General features: G+C 50.9%; 1 protein-coding gene across 1 annotated transcript in view; it reads right to left on the reverse strand.

The window, feature by feature from the left end:
* ADCY5 (adenylate cyclase 5) overlaps positions 1 to 12,872 on the reverse strand; it is a 152,835-nt gene that overhangs the window by 58,341 nt on the left and 81,622 nt on the right. The window contains exons 2-3 of the mRNA XM_032406702.1: positions 5,497 to 5,646; positions 949 to 1,070 (exon numbers count right to left, since the gene is read on the reverse strand). Coding sequence (XP_032262593.1) covers positions 949 to 1,070; positions 5,497 to 5,646 — 272 coding nt within the window. The remainder of the gene's footprint in view (positions 1 to 948; positions 1,071 to 5,496; positions 5,647 to 12,872) is intronic.

The raw sequence follows: 12,872 nt of genomic DNA on the forward strand, positions 1-12,872 counted from the left end.
GTGGATGTATATTAGTGTGTGTGTGTACGTGCATGCACCATAATTTATATCATTCCACTTAAATCCCTTTATGAAAATTCAGCCCAAGCCTCCAAAGGGTTCCCTCTCCACCGGCCTTAGAAGATTCGTGGGTCCTAGGAAAACCTGCCCAGGGAGAAAGTCATTCTCTCGAAGGCAGACACAGCAGCTCCCTTTCTGGGCATATGGGAGGATTACTGGGCTCTCCGGGAGCCGTGCTGGATGAAGGCCACTGCATCGCTCCACGTCCCCATGGAGCTCCTAAGCAGATTTTGCACTCTATTAGGCTACATCTGTTTGCACATCCCTGTTGTCAGCAGCTTCTGTCTAGAGAAATGGCAAATGGGCAGTAAAAGGGGAATGGGCTTTGGGGCAGGCCGACCAGGATGCACCCCAGCTTTACCGCTCCTGGCTGAGTAACCCTGGGCGAGGGTCTTAGCCATTCTGAGCTCAATCTCTAAACAAGGGATGCTGATAAGGGTGCCCCCCTTGCAGTGTGGTCAGGAGGACTGACAACGAGGTAGGTAATGCCTAGTGCAGTGCCTAGCACACACTGGCTTAGAAGGCATGGAAGCTGCTAGATGATGATGAAGATTGAGATGATGATAGCGCCATGTGGGTCCCCAGTCTGCTTTCTGTCTCCCTTGCTAGGCTAGGAGTTTCCCCAACAGCTGGTGCTACTGCTTTCTCCTTTCTCCTCCTTCCTTCTCTAGCTTTTCCCTGGGGCCTCCCCTCCCATCCCTCGATAATAATTCACTTCACCAACCTCAAGGGTGCCATACGGCCGGGGTGCCCCAGACAACACCCACCCCAAAGCCACAGGCCACCCTGTCAGGCTGTGCTCCCTTGGGAGAGAGCAAGGGGGGGATTGTCGCCTCCCTGGGGGATCAGTCCTCCCACCCTGCCGTCGCCCCCCAGCCTCACTCCTACCTCACGTTGTCATGTTTCTGGATGTAAATCTTATGGAACATCATATCCTCCTGCTTGGCATTGATGTCTGCTTTCATCTCCATGGCAACATGACGGGGGAGGACAGACAGCAGGAGCCGCTCCTGGGGAGGGAAGCACACACTTTCATCACAGCTCCCTCCACCTGCCTGGCGGTCCCCTTCCCTCCCCAGGCCGACTCCTCCGCACCTGGGCCCCCCACCTACAGGGCCCTGGGGAACCCCACAGGCTGGCTTGAAATTCGAGGAGCTAACACTTATGTGAGGGTGGGGCTAGCATCATGCCCCCAGGGCTACTTGAACCCTTCTTCCTGGGAGACCGCCCGGGTTGTCTGTGCACATACTTGGGGAAGAGCACACCTAGTGAACCTATAGTACTGAGCCTCCTGGAATCCTGGATGTCACCTGAGACCATGTGTGACCGCGGGCAAATGACTGAACCTCTCTGAGCCTCAGCATCTTCCTCTTTAAATAGCGATGGAGCTGTTGAAAGCATTACATGAGATTCACTCAATTAGTCACCAAATATGTACTGAGCACCTACCATGTTCTGGGCATCATGCCGGGGGCCCTGAGTTACAACTGTGGGACAGGCAAGGTTTCTCCTTCACAAAGCTCCCAGTCTCGTAGGGGTACGGGGTACGACAGGGCACTGCACAGGGGTGCCTGACCTCGGCTGGGGAGAATGGTGTGGTCAGGGAGGGCTTCATGGGGACCAGAAGGATGAGGTTGGGGGACACGTAGGGGACAGGAGCCCGGAGAAAGGGAAAGCACACGGACTCTGAGAACCCGAGAGAAGCAAAGACCTGTTGAAGAGGAGGTGGGAGAGAAGCAAGGAGAGCGCCAGGGCTGCGCTGTGGAGGGGAGGGCCCCGACTTTGCCTCCCTTCCGCCTTCTTGCCCCGGGCCGGCCTGCTGCAAGAGGTCCAGCTGCGTCAGGAATGGGCGACCTTGCCCTGTGCCCTGACAGCCCACTACCCACACCAGGCGCTCTGCCAGGCTGGCTCACAGACTTCTCCCACCTGGGGTGGCTTCACCTGGCTGGCCCAGCCCTCCTCATTCTCCCTTCACTTGCCCGCTAGATGCTGGGCCATCACCCATGCGGCCGTAAGACTCTGCTCCTGCATCTTTCTGGGTTCTCTCCCTCCTCCTGCGCGCCACACAGCACATCCCCACCTCTCTCCTCTTTCTGCTCACTCTCGCCCCTATGAGCGTGGTCCCCACCAGCACCTCTGCCCGTCACCTCCTACTCCCTAGCCCTTTTCCAGGCTCCCGAGTCTCCAGCTGCCCCCTGGATGACTGGCCACTACCGCCTTGACACCACACCCCAAAACATGCTCACCTTCCCAGGTTTCCATTCCCCCATGGCTCTTCAAGTTCCCTGCTTTGGCCCATGTCACCCCCATTCTCCTGGTCACAAGGTCAACACCCCGCCCTTGTAACTGCTTTTACTCTTCGGAACCTCCCCTCTGAGATTCATCCCTGTCCCCTCGGCCCCAGGCCCTGTCCAGCTCTGACCAAGTCCTGTGGATGCGGACTCTCGTCCTTCCTGTTCCATGTCCACCTCCGCTGCCTGGACAAAGTTCTCACCCGACTGTGGGATTCTGGCCGTGCCGTCCCAGCCAGACAACCCCTCCTCAGCCCTCCTGGCTCCCTGTATTGGCCCCAGTCTCTCCAGTACATTGCCTTTGTCATGACACTCCCCGGCTCAAAGCCGCCAAAGCTTCCCTGGGTTCCACCAGCCACAACAAATGTGCATTCTTCTGGACCCAGAGAGCCCACGCCTCTTTATTTTCCACTACAACCCCATTCTACCCGCCCCCTTCCCATGCCTGGCCTGCTCCTGCCAACCCGGGCCTGGCTGCCATCCTTATCCTTCTGAAGCCCCTGTGTCCCAGCCTGCTGTCTCTGATCCACCTTCCACACTGCAAGCCAGTGAGTGATCTTTCTAAAACATACACCTGACCCCATCGCTGCCCTGCCTAAAACCCTCCTATGCTTCCTGAAGCTTCCAGAACCAGCCCACAAGCCTAGCCTGGCCTCAAGATTTCCACGATCTGGCTCCCCACTACCCGTCCCTGTGCCCAGCACGCCCTGAGCTCTGTTCCAGATACAGTGAACCGTGGGACACTTCCCAAGCTCCTGGCAGTGTTTCTTTGCCTTCGCACATAAGCTCCCCAGCTAGAAGCCCCATCCTCACATACTGCTGGAACCCTCCTTCAGGGCTCCCCCCTTCCCGGGGGGTAGGGTCCTGGCCCTGGCAGTGGCATCCCCTTACCACTCAGGACCTTCCTTCTGAGTCCTTGATCACTTGGCGTGTCGTGGTCTGTTAACAGGGTCTCCCTGTAGTGCGTGCAGTGAGACCCCCGAGGACGGAACTGTGTCATGCTCAGCTCCACAGCTGACAGCCTCGGGCCTGGAAAACACTGCTAATCCACTGAAGGTGCTCTCCGTGGGTTAGCTCGGTCTCCCTGAGCATCCGTGGACATGGCCTTCAATGGCTATTTACTGAACTCTCAGTAAGCAGTTCTTGGTGACAGAAACACAAACTAAAATACAATTCTGTGGAAATACAGCACAGCTGGGGGAAAGTGCGTTATATACGGTTATATCCATGAGAGACCTTCCCATATTTATAACCACTTCTGGGGCTGAGGGTCAGAAGTGTGGGTGCGGATGGCTGGAGAACAGTTCTGAGTCCCACCATCAGGGGGCACCTCGGAGTGCCCCCCCAAGGACCCAAGAGCAGCACCTTCTGCAGAGGGCAGGGGAGGCCCAAGAGCTACTGGGAGCCTTTCCCCAGGAAGCACGCCTCCCCTCCCTGCTATCTTGGCTCAGAACATGGTAAAGCAAATGAATTTTCTCCCCGAAATCCCTGTGGGTTTGCTGGAATGTCCAGCCTGTCCAGGCCAGTGCAAGTAAACTGTAATGAGCTGTAAAATACGCATTTTACTGGAGGAACAAGGCCCCCGAGTGACAGGGGATATTCCCTGACACAAAAAGGGAAGGACGGTATCCCAATCTCAGGCGAGAGATGCCAGGGCCTGAACTGGGACGAGAGGGGGGGCTCCTGAGGCACGGAGGGGCTTAGAGTAGGGTGCAGAAGGGCGCCAACCTTGCCAGAAAGACAGTGGGAGGACTAGGGGATACCACTGAGTATGGGGTTCGCTCAAGAGTGAGACCAGGAGTTCAGACAGGGCCAAAAGAATGCCTAGGGCAAGCCAGGCCTCCGACTGGACAGCATGAGCTGGGGACCTGGCCAGACACAAGGGCCACAGCAGCAGGGCTGGGCAGGAAGCAGGGACAGGCCAGGCGGCGACTGGGCCGGGAGGGGGTGTGCGGTGCTGGAGAGACACTGCAGAGCCTCACCCCCTTGCTCAGCCATCCCGACATGGCCAGCCCGTGTCATGTAACTCCTCAGGAGGCATCCAGATGGAGTCAGAGACCCTCTCACGCTGTGGTCAGACTGCTGTGCACTTGGGGTGTCCACAGCATGCACTCTGGGCAAGCGAGGAGGGTGCAGGGGACTAGCGCTGGCTAGGCCTTTGTCTTCCTTGTCCCCAAGCTCAAAGGCAGCAAGACTCCACTCATGTTTGTTGGGTAGACGTGAACATAAGAAGAGAGGAGAACCTGCTTTGGAGTAACTTCATCTCTAAGAGCCACACCTAGTCCAAGTCGAGTAGGGGCCCCGTCACCCTGCTGACCTGTCCACACTCTCCCCTGGGGTCACACAGCCCCATCTCTGGGGCTCCTATCTGTGAGCTATTCAGCTCCAGCCTGTCCCAGAGGCCCCAGACCTCATCTGGTTCACACGCAGGAGAGGGTACAATGGTCCTGAACCCCAAACAAGATGCCGGGCAGCCAGGGAGGGAACCCTGACACAGCCCTCCATCCTTTCCCTGCCTCCACCCATGAGAGCACACGGGGGCAGCCCCCTCTGCCCCAGCGCTCCCTACGAGAAACACTCCGAGTCTGTGGCCCCTGTGAATGGCTTACTTCCCTGCCCAAACGTTCTCTGAGAGTGAGGTTTAGGGTGAGACAGGACCATCAGCCTTTCTCTGAACCAACCAAACCCCAGAACTCGGCACAGGGAAAGTGCCTAGTGGGGGTGTCCCAGGGGCCGACAGCTCTACCTCTTCTCCTCTCTCCTGGGGAGCACCTTAATCCCAGATGGGAATGCTGAAGCTCTCGCCACTCTAACTCATCAGCACTGGGGAGGGGGGAGGGCCCTCCCCGGTGCCCAGGGTCTGGGTTGTGTGGCTTGTTTGCAGCCCACAGGCGAACACTGAGGAGGCAGTAGGCAAGCGCTGGGGTAGAACTTTCTCCAAAGTCTCCAGAGAGCATTCCCACAGAGCCAGAAATGCTAGGCTCCCTCCAGGGAAAACATTCCCTTCTGGCTGGGTCCCTGCCCAGGGAGGTGGGGCTGGGCAGCTACAAGGGGCACAGTTGGTGGTGTGGCAGGTAGCTGGGCTGAGGCAAGTCTGGAGCCTCTGCTCCCTGTAGCCATGCAAGGGCAGGAGGGCCTCACTCACCTGTTGCTGGTTCTCCCGTTGTGAGTGGAGTCGTGCCTGGATGCACTCCCGGGTCTCCTGGAAGGCCTGTCTCTGGGAGACCTCAGCTGGGTAGTGGGTGCAGACACCCACGATGTTGGTGCAGGAGAAAATGAGGACATTGGAGACAAGCTGCAGAGGGACAGATGAAGACACGGAGCTCAGGCCCGGAGTGGGCACCAGTCACTGGAGCCCCAACCCTGGCCCCTGGAGCCCCCAGCCCCCGGGTTAACACACATACACCCACCTGCAAGCAAACCAATGCCAAGGACACCCGCCCCTGGCTGGCCACAGGGAGTAGCCAAGCATAATAGGTCAGTCTCTCGGACGTCCTCGAAGCCCAGAGCTTGGCAGGTCTGTGACAGGTTGTGGCCCTATGGAACCGAGTCTCTGAATAATCATACTGTGCATGCCCATGGCCCCAGAGATGAAAAGATTTGGCATACTGGTGAGGCTGTGAGGGAGCTGTGTATATGTTGGGGATGGCAGGGGCATGGCAAGGAAGGTTCCATAAGGGTCATGGGATTTCATTTTTTGAAAGTGTGATAGAGTCCAGCATAGGACTAAGGCTGCCCTTTTGCAGAGAAGCCTGAGATGATTATTTTTATATTAGCTTATTATTCCCCAGGATCAACTGCAAAGAAGCAAGCAGTTGCTGGCTACCCATGAGATAGCCAGCATTGTGCTGAGTCCCCTGAGGACTGAGAGAAGGATAAGGTCCCTGGCCAGCAGGGGTCAGTGTCAACAGCGGGTCCCCGCTCCTCTTCCTGGACTTCCATTCCTTCTCTGCACCAGCACCGAAGTCCCCTGACAAGTCCGGCATACCAGCCGGTGAGTAACCACTGTCGCCCTCTGCTCCGCACTCACGCCCTTCTCCGTGCCGACAGAGATGTGTGTGTGGAAAAATACTACTGTCTCTCAGGGCGCAGAGACAAGGCTGGAATTCTTTGGAAAGGAGTATTTACTGAAAAGCTAAGGGAAAACAGAACACAACACTACACACCCCACAAAAGCAAGTTTACACAGCACATCTCATATCCTGGCCAAGGAGCTGTTGAGACCAACTTTTTCTTGGCAGGTGCAGCTCCTGGGATATCTGGGTAAACTGACGCTAGTCCTGCCCTTGCCTCAGGCCACACAGAACAGAAGACACGCAAAGATGTACAGGCTTCTAGGACTCCATCACTCCCTCCCAAAACTTAGTTCTTAGTCTCAAAGACAGAAGGGAACCCCGATTGACCTCCAGCACCTTCTGCTGTAGCTCCTGAAGCCTTCTGAGACTTCAGCACCTGGCAGTGACCTGGCAGACAGCCCCACACACTCTTCTTCCAGGGGCCTCTTTGTCTCTGGAACCTAGAGACTCTGCATTCAGGTCTGCGTTCCACCTGAAGGCCTTCCCCACCCCGGTACGACCTCCACCCAGGGTCCTCAGCCAGCCTAGGCCTGGAGGCCATGTGGGCCCCATGCTGGATGTGGTGCCATGCTTCCCTGGAGATATCCTATACCGTGACTGTCCCAATCCATGAACAGAAAGAGACTTTGTCTTTCCCATCCCAAAGTCCTGCTCTCTCCTTGGTTGCACAATAAATTCTGGTTTCCTGGCCAAAGGACACTGTGAGCTCCCCTCAAGCACCTCCAGGATACCTTCCAGATGCTTCCTGGATGTGCCTCCAGGGAAGGGGCAAACTCAGATTACCAGCTCCACCAACTCTAATGATGACTCATAACTCCCCCAAACCTCACTCCAACCCCATCCACCTCAGAATTGTCATTTCATGTAAAAACATGGCAGAGAAAAACACAACCTACTCATCATAAGGAAAGAAAACCCCTGCTGTCCCAAGCTTACAATCCAGGTGAAGAGATAAGTGGTCAAGACTGACAGAGAACCAGCAATACGAAGCAGAAACAGCCTCACACCAACCAAGAGAGAGAGGAGGAAATCATGGGGAGGCAAGAGAAGAACTCCTGGGCAGGCCATGGCACACTGGCCCTGGGGCTGGGGGCATAGTTGGCAAGTCTGGCAGGCATGGGAAAGGGTATACCTGCAAAGAGTATCCATGACGCTCAGGTTTGTGAGGTACTCGGGGTCCCTGAATAATAACTCAGGCTCTATGATCCTGAGGGGAAGTCCACAGAGAAGATAGAGCTGCAAAGGCAGACCAGAGCCAGAGTGAAGGGGCATTTGAATGTCAGGTTGAGGAGGCCTGGCACAATCCTTACACAATAGGAGCATGAAGGACTACTGAAGGAAAGAACAGCAGGATGAGCACACAGCTTCAGGAAGACTCATCAGGGGCAGGAGTAGCGTAGGGAGTAGGAGACAGGTCAGGAGGCTGCCAGAGAAGCCCAAAGACCTACATGAGGCCGGGGCCAGGCAAGGCAGAGCTGACTCAGAAGGAAGAGCCCCAAAGACCAGGGGGATAAGGTTCGGAAAGAAATAGACTGTGGCCTACAGTAGTAACCAATGCGAGTGACCAATGCGACAAGCCTCCAGGAAGCCACTGGGGCCCACTGAGAGATAGGTAAGGAGAGAGAATGAGATGAGGAGGTGAAGGCTGAAGGAGCAATCTTCAGGGAATGCTGGAGAATGTTCTAGTTAGGGGATATATTTTGAAAAGAGAAGAAGGTGCCAGATGACTAAAAACAGGAAAAACTGGGAAGGAAAAGATGAGGAGCTACCCTCAGATAGGATAACATATGATAATGCAACATGGCCAAGTGGGGTTTATCCCAGGAATGGAAGGCTGGTTCAACTCTGAAAAATCAAGGTAATTCACCATATTAACAGACTGAATAGAAAAACCATATGGTTATTTCAATAGTTACTGAAAAAGTATATGAAAAAATTCAACATCAAGGCAAGATTAAAAAAGAAAAACTCAACAAATTAGGAATGGAAGAGACACTCCTCAAACTGATCAATGGCATATACAAAAACCTACAGCTAACATCATACTTAATAGAGAAAGACTAAATGTTTCCGTTAAGACCAGGAACAAAGCAAGATCGACCCCTTCCTCACTTTTATTCAGCATGGTACTGGAGGTTCTAGACTATGCAATAAGACAAGAAAAAGAAATAAAAGGCATACAGATTGCAAAGGAAAAAATAAAACTGTCTTTTTGTCACCTGCATGCAGGTGACGTGCAGAAAATCCCCCCAAATTCTACAAAACAGCTACCAGAATTAATAAGCAAGTTTAAAAATACAAGAATACAAGATCACAGGATACTAGTTCAATATATAAAAAGCAACTGTATTTCTATATGTAAGCAATAAATAATCTGACATGAAATTTTTGAAGTACCATTTAAATATCACCAAAGCTATGAAATATTTGTGTATAAACCTAACAAAAAACACACAAACCTGTTCACTGAATACTATAAAACACTGATGAAAGAAAAAAAAAGACCTGAATAAATGGAGAGATATACCATATTCATATATTTGGAAAACTCAATATTGTTCAGATGTCAATTCTCTCCAAACTGATGTATAGATGCAACACAATCATAATCAAAATCCAAGCAGGATTTTTTTTTTAAGATTTTATTTATTTATTTGACAGAGAGAGAGATAGCGAGAGCAGGAACACAAGCAGGGGGAGTGGGAGAGGGAGAAGCAGGCTTCCTGACAAGCAGGGAGCCCAATGTGGGACTCGATCCCAGGACCCTGGGATCATGACCTGAGCTGAAGGCAAACGCTTAATGACTGAGCCACCCAGGTGCCCCCAAGCAGGATTTTTAAAAAGATATTAATGAGCTGAGTCTATGATTTATATGAAAAAGCAAAATAACTAGAATAGCCAAAATTATTTTGAAAAAGATGAACCAGTTGGAAGACTCCTACCACTCAATTTCAAGACTTACTATTAAGCTACAGTAATTAAGACAGTGCAGTACTGGCATAAGGATAGAAATACAGATCAATGGAATAAAGTTGAGAGTCCAGAAATAAACCCTTCCATTTATGGTTAGTTGATATTTGACAATGGTCCAAGACAATTGGATGGAGAAAGAATATTCTTTTCAGCAAATGATGCTAGGATAACTTGATACCTACATGTAAAATAGTGAAGTTGGATCCCCTACCTCACACCATATATAAAATTAACTCAAAGTGGATCAGAGACCTCAATGTAAGAGCTATAGCAATAAAACTCAGAAGAAAACATAAAAGTAAATCTTCATGACCTGGGATTAAGCAATGATTTCTTAGTTGTGACACCAAAAGCACAAATGAAAGAAAGAAAAAAAAAGATAAATTACACTTCACCAAAATTAAAAACTTTTGCTCTTTGAAAGACACAAAGAAAGTAAAAAGAAAACCATCAATGGGAGAAAATATCCGCAAATCATAGATCATACTTTTATTTTTTTGCAAATATATAAAGGCAACTAAAGAAAGGAGAATCTTTTCAACAAATGGTGTCAGAAAATTCGGCTATGCATATGACTAACTCAAACCTCACAAAATACATAAAAATTTACTCAAAATGGTTCATAGGCCCAAATGCAAAACCTGAAACTATTAAACTTTCATAGGAAAACATAGGACTTTGGGTTACACAGAGATTTCTCATATACATCAGCAAAATTATGATCCAATAAAGAAATGATAAATTGAGGGGTGCCTGGGTGGCTCAGTCATTAAGTGTCTGCCTTCAGTTCAGGTCATGATCCCAGGGTCCTGGGATCGAGCCCCGCATCAGGCTCCCTGCTCAGCTGGAAGCCTGCTTCTCCCTCTCCCACTCCCTCTGCTTGTGTTTCCTCTCTTGCTGTGTCTTTCTCTGTCAAATAAATAAATAAAATCTTTTTTTTAAAAAAAGAAATGATAAAGTGATAAATTAGACATCATCAAAAATAAGAACATTTGTCTTCCAAAGACACTGTTAAGATAACAAAAAGACAAGCCACAGAATGGGAAAAATTATTTGTAAATCACATATCTGATAAAAAGACTTGTACCCAGAATTCATAAAGAACTCTCAAAAGTCAACAATAACAACCCACTTTTTAAAAGAGCAAAAGAGGGGTGCCTGGGTGGCTCAGATGGTTAAGCATCCACCTTCAGCTCAGGTCATGATCCCAGGGTCCTGGAATCGAGCCCCACATCGGGCTCCCTGCTCAGCGGGGAGCCTGCTTCTCCCTTTCCCTCTGCCTCTGCCTCTCCCCCTGCTTGTGCTGTCTCTGCCTCTCTCTCTCTCTCAAATGAATAAATAAAATCTTTTTTAAAAAATAAAAGAGCAAAAGATCTGAATAGATAATCATCAAAGATGTAAAGATGACGAATAAGCACATAGAAAGATGCTGAAAATCATTAGCCATTAGGGAAATGCCAATTTTTTAAAACAATGAGATACTACTCAGCACTATTAGAGCGGCTAAAATAAAATGACAAAATGAAAAGAAAAAAGAACTGCCAACACGGGTACTGGTAGGAAGGTGGACCACCTAGAACTCTCACACCTTGCTATGAGAAATAAAAAATGGTAGAGCCACTTAAGAAAACAGTTTGGCAATCTCTCATAAAGTTAAACACATACTTACCCTATGACCAGCAAACTCAATCCTAGATATTTGCCCAAATGAAATGAGAAGTTACGTTCACCCTAAAATCTGTGCCGGAATGTTTACGGAGTATGATTCATCTCTAAAATGGAGCGATCTAGTGATAACACACAACAACGTGGATGAGTCTCAAATACAGAATGCTGAGTGAAAGGAGCCACACTCGAAAGGCCATATGATTGCATTTACATGGCATTCTGGAAAAGGCGAAACTATATGTACTGCAAACAGACCAGGGGTTACCAGGGAGAGGCTGACTGCAAGGGGCAGCAGGAAGAAATCGTTCTGGGCGACAGAACTGTCCCCTATCTTCACTGCGGTCGTGGTTACACATCCGTACGCCCCTGTCAAACCCACAGAACTGTATACCAGTAAGGGTGAATTCTACTGCTTGTAAATTAGACTTTAAAAAAAAGAACGGGAGTAAGATGTGGGAGGGACTAAAAGAGAGAATGTGAACGGCCGCCGGACTGAGAAAAAGCAGCCTTTCCTCTCGCTGAGGCCAGAAAGAGGGGCCAGAGTCTATTTCGGGACATGACCCCCAAGGTAATTATCAACTGGCCGCTGGAGCATCTCAGTCCTAATCCTCCTGGCCTCTCCTGCTGTAATCTGACTCCTACCGCAGCCAGAAGGCCAATAGCAACAGACGGTGCAAATCCAGGTAAAATGATGCCCAGTAACCCAATAGGGGTCCAAACAGCTTTGCTTAGCTTAGTGTGTCTCCGTGTTCCCCTCTCTCATTCACTAAACACAAAACGGGGTGAACAGTTACAGGGTGCTGGGGTGTGAGACGGGTCTTGGGCCAGGTCATTGGGAAGGGTTTTCAGCAAATTTCACTCGAGAGTGAACAAGTAGGAGATAAATATGTTTGTTACACACACACACATCACTCACCAAAAAAGCAGAAATCTGTGCCCTGGTTCTCATAGAGGCTAAGGCTTCTGTGCAGACATTAATGCGGTGAATGAAGAGGAGGCATCAGTCAGCAGGGCAGCAAGGCCTAATTAAGGGTTTGTTGGTTTTCCTTGCGTGGACCTTGAGGGACATATCTAACCACAAGGAACACGTGCCCAGGTGTGCGTGTGTGTGTGCGCGCGTGCACATACGCGTGCGCACATACACCTACACCAGGTAGAGTAATAAGGAGACCTAACAATACAGCAAACCTCAGCCCGGGGATTCGCCTCAGCATCTGCTTTAAAACAAGCCCAGCAGATGGTGTGGGTCCAGGTAGTCTCAGGACCACACCGGGAGAAACCCTCGCTTAGAGGGGAATGTCTGGAATTCTAGTCTCCGCACGGAAACCCAGGGGAGATGCCTATGAATATTTACCAGTCTGGCGGCCATGATGGCGGTATTTCTAAAACCCCAGCACTTTTGGAAACCCAATCTCTCGCTGCCTGCAGGCTGCAGGTTTGATTTGGCCCAGGGTGAAGCTACGGTGCAGCGCCTGCTCGTGGAGGCTGAAAGAGGTTCCAGCAGCGGGGCCGTGGGCACTGCAAACAATACTGCTTCTCTGACTCCGCAAGAGGCTCCCGGGGCTTGCTACTTGCCACTCCTGGGAAAGGCGGAAGGCGAAGAGGGATGAGGAACGAACAGGTTTGGAATCAAAGGAAATGAGCTGGAGAAGACCCTCTCACAATCTGCTATCAGGCATGGCTTCTGTCCTGGACAAGTCAGCTTGCTTCTTGCACTGCGATTCATAGGGTGTAGCTGGTGGTGGCGACAGTGGCAGAGATAAGGAATCAGAATACCCCAGGGAACCAGATTTGGTGATGGGGG

This window comes from Phoca vitulina, unplaced genomic scaffold (genome assembly GCF_004348235.1).
Source record: "Phoca vitulina isolate PV1807 unplaced genomic scaffold, GSC_HSeal_1.0 scaffold8, whole genome shotgun sequence".
Taxonomy (NCBI): Eukaryota; Metazoa; Chordata; class Mammalia; order Carnivora; family Phocidae; genus Phoca; species Phoca vitulina.